Source organism: Zophobas morio, unplaced genomic scaffold (genome assembly GCF_036711695.1).
Source record: "Zophobas morio isolate AGI-343-1 ecotype UQ-CSIRO unplaced genomic scaffold, CSIRO_AGI_Zmor_V1 ptg000058l, whole genome shotgun sequence".
Lineage (NCBI taxonomy): Eukaryota > Metazoa > Arthropoda > Insecta > Coleoptera > Tenebrionidae > Zophobas > Zophobas morio.
Window position 1 is genome coordinate 3291847 of NW_026972163.1, and position 14510 is coordinate 3306356.

The 14510-nt window shown below is 37.2% G+C and overlaps 2 protein-coding genes and 1 long non-coding RNA gene across 3 annotated transcripts; 2 read left to right on the forward strand and 1 right to left on the reverse strand.

The window, feature by feature from the left end:
• The first annotated feature begins 2457 nt into the window (after positions 1-2457).
• Positions 2458-3874, forward strand: LOC135143198 (putative nuclease HARBI1). Its single transcript, XM_064075076.1, has 2 exons — positions 2458-2735; positions 2848-3874. The coding sequence occupies exons 1-2, from the start codon at positions 2689-2691 to the stop codon at positions 3872-3874; spliced, it is 1074 nt and encodes a 357-aa protein (XP_063931146.1). The 5' UTR covers positions 2458-2688.
• Positions 3875-3885: 11 nt separating this feature from the next.
• LOC135143199 (uncharacterized) lies at positions 3886-4726 on the reverse strand. Its single transcript, XM_064075078.1, has 3 exons — positions 4517-4726; positions 3949-4460; positions 3886-3892 (listed from the first exon to the last, which is right to left on the reverse strand). Exons 1-3 carry the CDS (start codon positions 4724-4726, stop codon positions 3886-3888), a joined length of 729 nt encoding a protein of 242 aa, XP_063931148.1.
• A 6623-nt stretch (positions 4727-11349) lies between these two features.
• Positions 11350-13426, forward strand: LOC135143366 (uncharacterized). The gene is made up of 4 exons (XR_010282769.1): positions 11350-11790; positions 11840-12021; positions 12075-12773; positions 12826-13426. It is a non-coding gene; the product is annotated as an uncharacterized LOC135143366 (long non-coding RNA).
• The last annotated feature ends 1084 nt before the right edge of the window (positions 13427-14510 follow it).

The following is a 14510-nucleotide window of genomic DNA, read 5'->3' on the forward strand; positions in this document are numbered from 1 at the left end:
TCATTCTGCAAAAAATGAAGGACACCGTTTTGCAAAAACCAATATGATAATGTAACTTTGTTTTAAACAATCTCCAATAGAGTTTGATATATTTCAAAAGCCGGTTCGTTGTCTTTTGTTTTAAGTACCTAACCTCAAACAGTCCCGTTCATATGGTATGAAAAATCATACGGTGGGCAGTAATGGGTTAATGTAGTAATTTTGTAAATTCGCTCCATGGTTGTCCGAGCATTGGCGAAAATACTAGCTGATGTCCTACGAAAACAGTGACTCTAACAGCATTCTCAAGTTTTAACAATTTGGCCACCACACTGGGTACACCAGCAATTTTGTGGACCCCTATCGGCTGTACAGTGCATTTTTCTTTGACGTAGTTGACAAAGAATCTTTTATGTGGTGTTTTTGGAGATCGAAGTGCCATGTATCTTCCAATATTATCAAGCAAATTGATATTTTCATGATTTCCAGGTACAATAATCAATGATCAATTTTTTTGTTTTGTTTTTGTGTCCACAATTTTGACAAGAAAGTTACTCTGATGGTTCTCAACGCAGGTACCTAGTCTCCAAAGATACCAATTTATTTTGTTTGCAGGCAGCTGCTACTCCAAATATAAGTTCAGCCTAAAATTAACCGTATTCTAGTAGCTATATTAAAAAAAAGATCAGTCTGTGCCTACCTTATTTAGCAAGCGTTCTTTGTCTTGAGCGCTAGTTAAAAATATATCTATCTATGGAATATTTTTTGAAACGTCAATTTTGAATGTTACGAATCGGAAATGCGTAAATTATTCGTCTTTAACTAAGAGGTCTATTTTGTAACTCTTAACGATCTCGCTAGAGCATCGTTAACTTACGATAGTCGTTCCCATAACGATTTTGGGACTGATAGCGATTTTGTAACATCTATCGTCTCGTTACATAGCGATCGTATCGTTAGAATGTCATCGTTCCGGAACGATAGGTTTCAGTTCACCGTTAAAAGTGTCAGAACACGTTAGAAAAGTATTTATACAATGAAGAGGAACGTTTTGGTGCAAATATGGGTAGAGAAGGTAAATGTAAGTAATTAGTGTGTGTTTGGATTAGGTTGATAACTTATTATATTTTTTTTACTGCAGAGACAGAATGAGAAATTTGTCTCGGTTCTTAAGAGATGTAAACGACCCCTTCTTCGTTCCAGAAGAAACCTTTAGGAAGACCTACCGACTGTAATGGGAAGCGGCGAGAGATGCATTTCCAGAAATACTGCCGCAGAGTTCTGTATTATTCACCAGAAGTTGCAGGAAAAATTATATACTCATGTGCTGTTTCACACAACATCTTACGCATAAGAAATATCGAAAATGACGAGATCAATATTGTCTATGACAAGGAGAACGGTAATAATGAAGAACTTGAATATGATACATGAATGGCATATCACAAGAAATAATTTAATAATACAGCATTTTCAATAATGTATTTATTATTTTCTTTACAACATAATGAAATTATTAAACAGTTCCTCTTTCATATAGCCTTAAATTTCTGGCCTTCTTTCAAACATTGAATTTCCAATCTACAAATCTCTGGAACACACAGTGACGTTTACTTACCAGGCAGTACATTGTAATTAGATTGCCCTATGTTATATTCTTGGTGTTGTACTAAAAAACACAGAGGTTATGGTTTATTGTGTAACAGTATTTATAAAGATTAAACATCTCAGTTCTCATAATTGATTGGTCATGACTAAACAAGATGTTCACTTTGTCTTAAACAAAGTGTTGATGTAAGTAGAATAATTGCTAATAGTTGTACGATAAATTATAGTAAAGTACACATTTTTAAAAAGAGTGTTCGGTCGATTAATTAATTACACATACCTCTCTGCACTGCTGAACACTTTTTTGTGGTCCTCCCACAGAATTTAGTTTTGCTACCAACCCTTCCCATATCTTTTCTAAAAGATCTGGCTTGTCTGCCACGAACTTTTGGGCCCTAAAATCTACATTACCTTCTAACTCCTCCACATACAACTCATGTTGCTGTTGGGTAATACGCTGGACACTTTTACGTTTTTCCATTGCTCCCGTGAACGTATTGTAAACTGAATTTCGTGTTAGTGTGATTATTTTGATGTTTTTCTTTTATAATTATTGTTTACTTACATGTAATAAGTTCACAAATTTGTCCAAACTTCGATCAGTAGCAAAACAAATGTCACATGTCACAACAGAGAACAACGTAATCTACACGCTACACAAATTTGAATACTACAGATTCTAAAAACATTCGATTCATCGTTCCGCTAACGATTTCAAAACTTTACGATTACGATAGTGTTTATAAAATTGGAAATTTGTACAATCTCGCTAAACTGATTTTACGATTGCGTCTAACGATTATCGTTTGGGAACGAGATCGTTCTGGAGCGATAAATTACAAAATATACCCCTAAGCCCCTTATTCTGTAATTATCAACGATATCGTTGACTAAAGGTTATCGTCTGTAGACGATTATTGTTATTCAGTAACTCAACGAAGTTCGTTACGAAACGAATAGCACGTTGAAATTTTCCTTTGACAAACGAAAGCTGAAAAGGGTGTCGTTGACATAACGAACTGTTAGAGTGACAGTGAAATAATTATAAAGTTTGTTATTATTTTAGAGTGCTCAATAAAAGCAATAAATAAACGTAAAACAATGGATGACATTGTAATTAATGTACTGTTTGAAGAATTACAAAGAAGGTAATATTGATGTTCTCAATTACACGGGTATCTAGCAGGCATATAAAAGTATCTTGTGCTTGTGTTTGGTACCAAAATCATGACTATCTCAATTTCTCTTAATAAATTACAGGCAAAATAATAAGGCGTGGATGAGAACGTTGAGAGACACTAGTAATCCCTTTAATACTCCTGAGGAAGTATTCAGGAAAATGTTTAGATTTCCTAGGAATTTGGCACATGAATATTTTCTTCAAATGCATCAGTTTTTGGAGGATGGGCAGCGAAGCACTAGAATCCCCGCAGTAACTCAATTTTTTATTGCGTTACATTTTTATGCACATGGTAGCTATCAGAAATCCATAGGAAAAGATCGAGATCATTCGGTGTGTCAATCTTCAGTGAGTAGATGTTTACATCGAGTGACTAATACAATTGTGAACCACTTGGCACCACGATTCATTAAATTTCCACAAACTATTGACGAGATAACTGACGTTAAAAATGGATTTTTTGACAAGTTTGGCTTTCCAGGAGTTGTAGGTGCAATTGATGGCACACATATAGCCATTGTGTGTCCGCCTTTTGGTGGTATACCACCGGGTAATGTCTATTTAAACCGAAAAAACTTTTATAGTATAAATGCCCAAATTATATGCGATTCAGCTTTAAAAATTTTGAGTTTAAACTGTAGATACCCAGGCAGTGTTCACGATGCTGCGATTTGGCAAATGAGCGCAATATTTCGACACCTGAGAAACAATTATAGAAACGGCGACAGAACTTCTTGGTTATTAGGTGACGCAGGTTACCCACTGCAACCCTTTTTACTATTGCCCATTGCTGGCGTCAATCCAGAAACACCTCAAGGTCGCTATTCTCAAGCCCATATTAGAGCGAGAAACACTGTTGAACGCTGTATTGGGGTTGTAAAGGGAACATTTAGGTGTTTGCTAAAAGACAGAACTTTGCATTACAAACCCGCCTTTGCTGCCAAATTGATTATTGCTTGTGCAACTTTACATAATAATAATATGGAAAACGAATTAGAAGACCATGATGATCCTGACAATGACCACGATAACGTAGATTTCGCCGATCTTTATCAGGAAGGCATTAATACACGTAATTTGGTTATTCGAAATTATTTTACTGATTAATTACAAATACTTCACTTACTGTAATGAAATAAACTAATGAAATTACAAATTTGTTTGCTCCTGAACAATTGCACCTTCCGTTTGCATCAAGTTCTTCAAAAGACACGTTGTACTTTAATTCCATCTTCTTCTTTTTTAACCAAATTATTGTTTCATTTTGTTCAATAAGTTTTTCTAACTTTTCATTTATTGCTTTAAGTTCTAAGGCCTCCGTTTCTTTGACGTTGGTAAATTTGTTTATTGTGGAATTAATTGTGCATTTTGGCTTTTCATACTTCTTATTTTGTTGCAGAACTTTCACTCCACTTGTTTTGATAATACGTTCAGAGGCTGAGATGAACAATTGTGGTTGTGAAGCACTGGCAGTTAAAACAGTGGCCTCAGTTGTTTCATGTTCTTCATTCTCGACTCCAATTTCAGGGACATCGGGCAATCCCTCGACCACTACTTTTCCAGTGATCTGTAGTAACCGTTCCTCTAGCTCAGTTAGAGGTTTTTCAGGAGACCCTACATTACCGGTTTCTTTTAACGAATGTTGAATCAGGCGAGCTCTCTTCCTTACTGCAGATTTCCAATCTGCAAAAGTCTAAAAAACTCCATTTATCATTACAGGTACAAAATGGGTTTTTGCCAGTTATGCACCTTCTTCCATCCATTTACGTCTTTGGTGGGCCCTCCACTTGCATTTAATTTATTACTTAAAGTAAGCCATGCTGTGTTTAAAGTAGCGGGTTCATCTGCATTAAATTTGTGTTCTCTAAAATGAGGATTTGTTTCTAATTCGTGTAAATACAACTGGAACTGTTGGTGCGTTGTCTTTGCTTTTCTGGGGCGTTTTTGAGGGGGTTCCATTATTCAACAAACAGTCAAATCACAGCCTGAACGTGATCACAACAAAACAACACGCCACACTTGACGCAATTAGCACTCTAACCTCACTTTGTTTTGCAGCAAAGTCAGATTTTATGGTACTATCTCGCTAAAAACATACGGCTTTTTCGTTGACGAGGTTTCAATCGTTGAGCGCCCGACGAATGTATTACTGAATAAGAAATTGAACGGTTTCGTTATATTATTCGTTGAGAGTCATACGTTTACGAACGAAACCGTTCATTAACGAAAAATTACAGAATAAGGGGCTAAATTGGCCGGCGTCGCGTCGGCAACGTAACCAATGCCTACTTTAAAATTGTCAAAAAAGCTAGCCTTATTAAAAAAGTTGCTGAAACAGATGCAGATCTCGGACATTAAAATTATGGTCGTGGGCTCTTTTATCATAGTCAACCTTTCATTTAAGTTTTGAATTATTTATTTGCGATTTTGTTGTTTCAAACGATTTTATTTAGTTTCAGTTGGAACCGCTTATGGTGGTCCTCGTAGATGTAGTGGAATTCCGGTTGTTTCGGGGTAGAAGAGCCTTCTTTGCGAACAATAATTCGTAAGGGGTAAACTGCGTTGTGGAATGAATCTGTATATTGTAAGCAAACGTTGCTGTTTGGACAAATTCATCCCAGTTATTTTCTGAAAGTCATTTACGAAATGTTTCAAATAATCTTTGGAGGGTCGCATGTGATCTTTCCATGCCACCATTGCTTTGGGGGTGGTAAGGGGACGTAGTTATACGTTTAATTTTGAATAAACGATTCACTCCTTTTAGTAAGTTGTATGTAAATTCGGTACCATTATCCGTGACGTATTTTTTGCAAAGCCGAAAATTAAGACGAACGAACAGAATTGATTTATTATTTTAGTCTTCATGCTATGGCTGAGCGCCCATTTTTGACGCCCAGATATTGAGTCTACAGCAAGGTTATCAGTCAGCTGATTGCTCGTCTGCTCTAGCGTCAAGTCAACAGATGATCGAGCGAAATTAGCTTTGGTTCTTATGATTCCAAATGCGCCTTGACGAAATTCTGCTACCAAAAAGTTAATTTTTGTTATACAATTCGACTAAACCACTCAAGTATAATAGGGTTCATCGGGCATAATTAGGCTGGTTAAGCGCAAAAAATAAATCAGACGTGATGAAAATCGAGTTCATGTACAATTCCAAGTTACTGGTGCGGGTGCTTCTTGAAAACCGAAGGAATAAATTCTTTTGCTTTGCGGCCGTCGCACCAGAAACTGCAGTAGATGCATCCAAATCTATTTCTGATGATGTAGCAATGCCCTCAAATGGACGTACATATGTAGCTTTCCTATTTTGCAACAATCTACGTTCTACTATTTTAATCAGTGTTCCACTTTCTGGGACTAAAATTTCAATTTCACTTTCCACTGAAAGATACTGTTGAAACAGTTCGTGTATATATGTATTTCAAAATTTTATTTTCATCCTAATTACATTGTAACTTCACATCCGCTAGCGCCATGCCTACAAAAAAGCTGGATTAAAAAAATATACCACCATATAGATTAGACAACACAATGAACATCTATATACTGCAGTTGCGACCTCCTTAGGTCTATGGACGTACGTTTTTGTCCGTCTTTTTTTACTGATTGTTGAATTTGCTTGCCCTTATTTTGTATTTAGTTTTTATGGGTGTGTTCCTAAGTTTACGTTTTTACAAATATTTTTATAGATTGCTGCAATTGTTTGCTTGGGATAATTAAGTTTTTGCTTTTATTTGGCTTTTGTTGTGTTGACTGTGATTTACTTTTAATTCTTACCGTGTTCGAACCGGCCGTTCCGGCCTCGGGGCGTTTCCCGATTTTGCAAGTTGTTCGGTCGGATAGGATAATTAACTTGTGCTTTTAATTATGGGGACACGTGGGTGGTAATATCCCACGACTTGTCTGTGATTAGTTCGTCTATGTCAGCGCGATAATTATATTTGGGTTTTTCGTCATGCTCCGTGAGAGAGCCTGATTTTGATTAAGTGGGATTGTTGCCTAACAAAGTTGAGGAATTGAAGGAGGGAATCTGGGTCAGTCTATTTCGTTGAATATGCTTAGACGCATATATGGGTGTTTGTTCTGTTTAATATGTTGGGTCATATTGTGTCTTCTAATTTTTGTCAAGTCTTGCGTGAGTGTGCTGTGTCTTAAGTCTATTTTTGTAAAAGTTGTACGATAGTTTGTCGGTGTAAGTCCTGAGGGGTTCGGTTTTCGTTATGTCGTGTAAGTTGGTAATTTTTGTACATCTTGATCAGTTTGTTGCGAGTCTCAAGGATTTGTTCTGAAAACGTTGCAAGTTGGCCGGGGACATATCTGGCGGGACTGCAGCTGCGTAATTTAGCGCGCGGAATTTCGCTCCATGGTGTCAAATGAAAATACATTGAAAGCGCCAGATCTGTGCGTACAAAACGATGTACGCGCGCGTCATTCCGTTTGTCGGCGCTTCGGCACGCTGACGCGTAATTTCGGCAACATTGTAACCCACGTGTATTATAGGAACAAGCCATGTTAGCACCGAAATTCCGCAGCGTAATTTTGTATTTGTTTGCATTTTTCTAATATTTTGATTTAGCGTGATCGACACAGAACGATTTCTCGTTGAATTACAATCACGTGAATGTGTATGGTGTTATTACTTGTTTAAATTTTGTGTCCCGTCTGGTTATACAATGTCCTAGTTTTTCCAGTTCGATAATATTTAAAAAAATTCTCTGGATGGCGTCTTCTTTCTTCATATTGGCATTTGAACTGGCCAATGCTTAGGCGTTTTAAATGCAATGGATGTACTCCATATTTTCTTCTTTTTTTCTCATTTTCTAGAGTTTCGTAGAGCTGATACTGACACCTCGCGAAATTTGCGCATGTAGCGGAGCTTCCAAAGCGCCCCGCTAAAGCCCTCTCGAGGGCGCTGTCCTCGGCAGCGCCAGTATCAACCCCACCATGCTCACCCCCACTGGAACGCACGCCACCTGAGCTGCGTTACTACGCAGGTACTCCCACGCAACTCAACCCTGCCTATAAAAGGGCCAGCGTGGCCACTTTTCAGGCAGATGGAACCGCACTTCAATGTCCACCATCCCCACCTTAAGGGCTGCACTGTTTCGGTCCCCTTCTGGTGATCACCGCACAGTTGGAACTCCACCGTCTCCACCTTAAGGGCTGCACTGTCTCGGTCCCCTTCTGGTGATCACCAGGGCTGCACTGTTTTACGGTCCCCTGCACTGCTTCGATGACGCCATCTCCAGGGCTGCACTGTTTTACGGTCCCCTGTGCCGCATCGCCGACGTCGTCATCTCCAGGGTCGCACTGTCCACGTCCCCTGTGCCGCATCGCCGACGTCATCTCCAGGGTCGCGTGAGTATATACTGGGCGGATAATGGTTTTAAAAATGCGGATTTTATTCTGTTGATCCTGGGGACTGTTTTTTGCGAGAAGTGGGTACACGGCCTTGAGCGTCGCTTCGGCTTTGATTTTAGTTTGTGAAAGGTGGTGATTAAAATTGAGACAATAGTCCAGGTAAACGCCCAGGTACTTGGCGACCGGTTGCGGTATTAACGTACTCAATTGAACACCCCACAACACAACAGTTTGTTTTTGATGTTCTTCCTAACTTTCCGCAACTCATCGTAATGACAAAATTAAATCCACGCAATAAAATCAGTGAGGTGGGAGATTAAAGAGAAGGCATGACCACTTCTAAACAGGTAAAGCTTGCGCGCAACTTGGATCGACGAGGAGCACCGATGTTTTCTATCTCAACAAGTTTTCGTCGACTAAAATGGTCGTGCATGTACTACGGTCCAATCAGCAATGTGCGCAGGTCATTTAAAATTGAATCAGAAATATATATAATTGATTAAAACATCGGAATTTGTAATCGGTGACAGTTTTTATGTTTGAATAATAATAATTAGCGAATAATGTAACAATTAAATTGCAATATTTTATAGGTGTTGTTTCAAGTTTATTAACACTGTTTTCATATAAATGATAAAAAGCAGACTTATCATAAGACTTGTCGAATACTTACATATATATTTTTTTAGTTATTTCTGCCCTAAAGTTTTTTTTTTCATTGCTGCAATGTTTATCACTTCCGTGTTCACACATTTCTGGTGCACATGAAGCCCAAACGTTATTCTATTTTTCTAATTTTTCTCCATTCTGAGACTGTAATGCCTACACCATAACCTGTTGCTATCGGATAATCGGGAGTAATGGGATAGAAAAAAACTAATAAAATTTTAAAATTCATATGTACAATAATATTTATTTCTACACCTACACAATACATATATTTACTACTCATTTGAAAATAGAACTAATTTATTTAGTTTCTGCCGAATGCCACTTTTTTTTTCTTGAGTGCGCGTAATGTGATGCAATCTCACATTTATAAAAAATTGTATAATGTAATTAATCAATAAATTTTTGTGATTATCCACACTGTTTTGGTCTAAAATATGTTGATCCAATTCTGCAAAAAGAGTACAATCTTTTAAACTATTGTTTACATTAATAGTTAGTATCAATAAAATACGTGGGTGAAAAATATTTACAGCCTGTCTTATATGTTTTTCTGCCGTCTGACATATTTTAAATACGGATTTTAAACCGCCACTATTTTTTAAATTTATTAAATGATTATTCGTGTATTTTGTTTCCAACGCTTGGAAACATACGTCACACTGACTGAGACGGAGCTAGAGCTACGTCTACTACGATCACTGACTACGATGCACAACTACGATGGCTACGCACAGAAAACTTGTTGAGATAGAAAGCGTCTCCTCTTTATCTATCCAAACAGCGCGCAAAGTGGAACTATTTGGCTTCTCTTTAATCTCCCACCTCACTGAATAAAATACAATAAAACCAACCAAATTAAACTCCAAAACCACGTTCGCTGTCAATTTCTCTATCCGGTGTTGACCTTACACTCTTTGTGGAATTGCTCGATGAGGGTGCCACTGTTCCATTCGCAGATAGCGCATATGGTTATAGCTTTAGCCCTAGAAATACATAGTACCGTCATCCATTGTTGTACGAGTGGAGCAAATGCAGTTGGTAACGCAAAAAATTCCCCTAGTTTGGAACCAAATTGTGTCAGCAGAGAGTTGACAGCGCGTAAACCGTTATTGTTACGTGGTCTTTTTGTTTAAAGTCAATTAATTGTCAATTAATATAACTAATAGTTATTAAATAAGATTTTATTGATTAAATTTTATATTTTATTCAAATTAAAAATCCATATTTTGTATATAAACTACAAACTTTAAATCCAACATAAAACCATTTTAAATTTCGCGGTCTGTCAAATGGTATTAATAATTTTTGTTTTTGTTAAGTTTCCGCCAGGTTTGCTCCACGGTGATGATCCAATGTATTTCTAGGGGCTATAGTTATAGCTTTTCCCGGATGATTATTCATCCAGACTGTTTCTGCTCGATTTACATAATTCTTAAAGCGACCACAGAATCGACCATATAACGGCTGGAAATGATGCGAGCAGTGAGGCGGAAACGACAATAGTTTTACGCACTGTATGTATGTAAATGTCGAAAAATTTGTCAGTATATTTCGGGTATGTATGAAACAATGAAGATGTCTCTGGATATAATAAAACAAATTCATGTTGAATCTGAAATGAAATATGTAAAATTAGAAGATAATAATATGCACTAATAACTTACTAATCCTTTAGTATCCAAAAATCTGGGGAAAATTTCTGGAGTAAATCTAGTTTCGCGGCGATATTCAAAGGTCTCTTCGATTTTCCCCTTTAAACATTCTTAATCTTTTGAAGAAGAATGCTTCATGAAATTGATTGCTTCTTCAACTTTGTTTTTGTCATATGTTCGTAATTTAGTGGTACCTATATCGTCGCCCGGTACAGTACAAGTTTTTTTACATAAAGAAATATTATTCTTTTTCCTTAAAACCGTTCTCAGTCTTGTAGTTAGAAATCCTTTTTTATGTGGTAGGATCATAGAAGGCTTCCTACAAGATTTTTAAAAAACAATCAACGACTTTTTTCGGACAAGCCACGTTGTCCAGCAGTCTTTAATGTTTGGAAAATATTTTCTGGAGTACGTGTCTTTTTCCAGAATGTGAATTTTATTTCTTCTCTTAGGTTATTTATGTTTTCAGCCGTAAGAATATTCCAATTCACGTCATATCGTAGATTATAATCTTTTGCAACGTAAATTTCCAACCCTTTGTGTTAAGGCCGTCTGACACGATACTAAATTTAGTACCAAATTTCACACGAAACTTGGAAAGAAAAATATGCAGAAAATTTAAGAACTAAATTTAGTTATTCTGTCTGACACTACTTCAAAATTTAGTAGATAATTTTGATTCTAAACATGCGCACTACAGTAAAATCTTACGTGAACTGTCATTTGGTAATACGTGCATAAAAGTCATTTTTCTACTTCGCGTTAACAATGACCTCATTATTAAACCGAAACCAGTTTAATAATGGGACCAATTGTTAAACTGTTTTTAATATTATTTTATTTTATACGATTGGCGGGCATATACTCAGGATCACGAAGCAATGCGTACACGTCATGGATGACGTAGATCCGTTACCAACACTAAATCAAAAATACGCGCCGCAATACATGGCAATACGGATCAAAATCGATCAATTTGGGGGAAATTATATTGGTACGACTGATAGCGAAACATATGCTAAAGTTTTATCGATTTCACAAGTGTCATTGGTGTCAACTTTGGTTATGTTGTGTTATTGTTTGATTTTTCGCGTTTTTCTACTTTTCTGCTCATGTAATCGTATCAGTTCTTTTCAGAACTATAACAGTTCTTTTTAGAACTCCAAGTTAACTGTCCTGTACCGTGGTACGTGTCGCTTGCTTGAACGTAAACATTCCACCATGCCGAAGCCCTTGCACAAAGATGTAAAGCAAATGGACGATAATTTAGTGGACTATTTTGCTAAAGAACGCGATAGCGGGGGACCTCTTTTACCACTAACAGCTGTTCAAGACGTAAGTAGGTGTATTTTATTACAATTAGTAATGCAGTCACATTGTACAGAGGGTTGCTGCTGCTCTGGGTGTATGTGTGCGAACAGTGAACTCCGTGGTACAACAAATAAAAACCGGAGAAGGTGTACATTCTCCCAAGAAATAGAGACCCCCGAACACAGCAAGTTTGTGATATTAGAACTTCGGAGCAGTGTGCTATTCGAGAATGCTTATATGGAATGGTCGAAAAAAGTATGAATTTGATGCGCACGCCTTATACATAGATACTAACGACTATTTTACAGAAATACATGTTACACGATCGCCATTAATTGATTGCTTGAAGTAGAAACATATATTTGAGGGTTCTGTAAGCTCGTTAGGAAAAATTTTACCTTCTCTATTGGGTTTCGTTATTCGCCAACCAGTGTACGGAAGCGTCTTATGGAATTACAAAATGTTGTTCATGCAAGAACCAAATTCTTACGTGAATACATGCACAATCAGCAGAACCCAAATCCTTTGCCATGTGTATATCTTGATGAAACATGGATATTTGAAAATGGTTCGGTAGTTAGGTCATTGCAAGTCGATGGTGTCAAAAGTATCAGGATGTTCAAAATAGAAGGGAAAATTTAGTAATGTGTCAGTTTCGCGTTAGTTATTTATTCTTCTCACTATATTTTAGGTATATTGTATTACATGCAGGTACAAGCAATGGATTTATTGATGAAGCAGCGCTAGTATTTTCTTCTAATACCAAAAATCCAGACTATCATGGTCGAAATGAATCAACAGAATTTTCTCAAGTGGTTTCAATTGCTCATGAATCTTGAAGAACCGTCACTGATTATTATAGACAATGCAAGCTACCACAGTACCCTTGCAAACAAATGTCCCAGTGGTTCATGGAAAAAAGCAGAAATTCGTGAATGCCTTTAACAACATGACATAAGTTCAGATTCACAGCTGTTAAAAACGGAACTTCTTCATTTGGTTGCACAGTAATGCATATACCATTCTCTATTGTTTCATTTAAAATATCATATTTTTCAGAAATAAACCTCCAAAAACGTATGTTGCCGTGAATTGGGCCAACAGAATGGCCATAGAGTATTGCGATTGCCGCCATATCATTGTGTGTTTAACCCTATAGAAAATATTTGGGGAATTACTACAAATTTTTATTCCAAACACATGGGGCGTGATGGTTATGGTCAAAAAATTCCGTGGAAATGTGGAAAAAAGCGTTAGCACATGTCACGCCCACAATGTGGAAAAATACTGTTGACCATATGAATAAAATAATACGGGAGTGGTGGGAACGGGAATTAGTATTTGACCGTGAAGAGATTGCGCCGTTTATAATCGACATTAATGAAGATTCAGATTATAGTTTTAGTGATTATGACAGTGAAGATTCTAATACTGCAGATGGCATTCAGCCACTGTAACATGTAGGTTATTTTCCATTACCATCCTAATTGATTGTACTGGCGGCATGTTCTGCTGATGTCTTTTATAATCACACTATCATTTCACTGGCCAAATATACAAATCACTGGTCAGACGACGACGTTGTGCAACATGCATACTTATTATTGTTTATACTTTACTTTTGTATCTATTCCATGTCAATAAAGTAACTTATTCTGTAGATGTGACGTGCCTATTGTGGCATTGAAGATGGTAAGCATATTTCTCTAACTTGAAGCCTGTCACAACTGTTCAATGCTGTCTGTTTGAGACGTATTTTAACATTCTCGTTGGTAGCTTTAAGTACAGTATGAAGCCTTGTACCACCCTCCAAGTATGTGTTTAACACCCAATTGTCAGCAGTTTTTACCAGCAGTCAGTGCAAAAATGAACGTTTTTAAAGCCAGTCATTCACGTTCCAACGCCGGGGTACGATTGTATTGGATACAACTGCTGTATAATTCTGCTGACAAGCAGCAGTACACACACGTTACGACCTTGCAGTTAAAAATTTGCAATCGTGGTGGCAACATGTCCGAAGAAAATGGACTTTTATACCTGCTTTCACGGTTTGTATAACGTACACTGTCCACACGATCAAATTTACATCGAATACAACACGATTGTACTGCTGCAAACAGACTTGTTCACCAACCGTCCACATCCAACCGATTTGCTTGTCGCATACACATACGTTCAAAAACACTTCAATTTCGTCATACCCTACACAATTGTACCGCGGCGTTGGAACGTGAGTGGCAGGCTTCAGTGACTAGGAATACGTGAAAGGGGCTACAGTCATGATCTTTCCTGTGCCTGAGTTTGTAATTCATAGCGTCTATGCAGCCTGCAGCATGCCCTTGTGTGCTGAAACACTGCAAGTGTAGCTTATTTCTTAACTGTTGCTTCACACTAACGGTCTTCTCATGCTATAATCATAAATAGAACAAACCAAAACAATAACAAGCCGACATGTTTGTTGACAGTTTTCAAACCGATTCATTTGTATGATAAACGTGGTAGACGCATGACGTCATACAGAGTCCGTGACGTGTACGCATTGCTTCGTGATCCTGACTATAGCAATCTTTATGCATCCAACTTCGCGAGTCACTGTCACTTGCACTTTTATTTTTCTTTAAATTCAATTGGAATAAGCGTAATGCCACCATAGCAAGCCTCTTTGTTATTCAGAAACGATATTCTAAAAAATAAACACAATTACATACAATCAGTGTAATTAAGAAAAGTAAATCGTATCAAAA

Bases quoted from the DNA above. Each gene is read 5' to 3' on its own strand.
- LOC135143198 (XM_064075076.1), top strand. From the start codon at position 2,689: ATGGATGACATTGTAATTAATGTACTGTTTGAAGAATTACAAAGAAG. The intron at 2,736-2,847 runs GTAATATTGATG...AATAAATTACAG, and splicing joins TTTGAAGAATTACAAAGAAG to GCAAAATAATAAGGCGTGGA.
- LOC135143199 (XM_064075078.1), bottom strand. From the start codon at position 4,726: ATGGAACCCCCTCAAAAACGCCCCAGAAAAGCAAAGACAACGCACCAA. The intron at 4,461-4,516 runs GTGCATAACTGG...GGAGTTTTTTAG, and splicing joins ACGTAAATGGATGGAAGAAG to ACTTTTGCAGATTGGAAATC.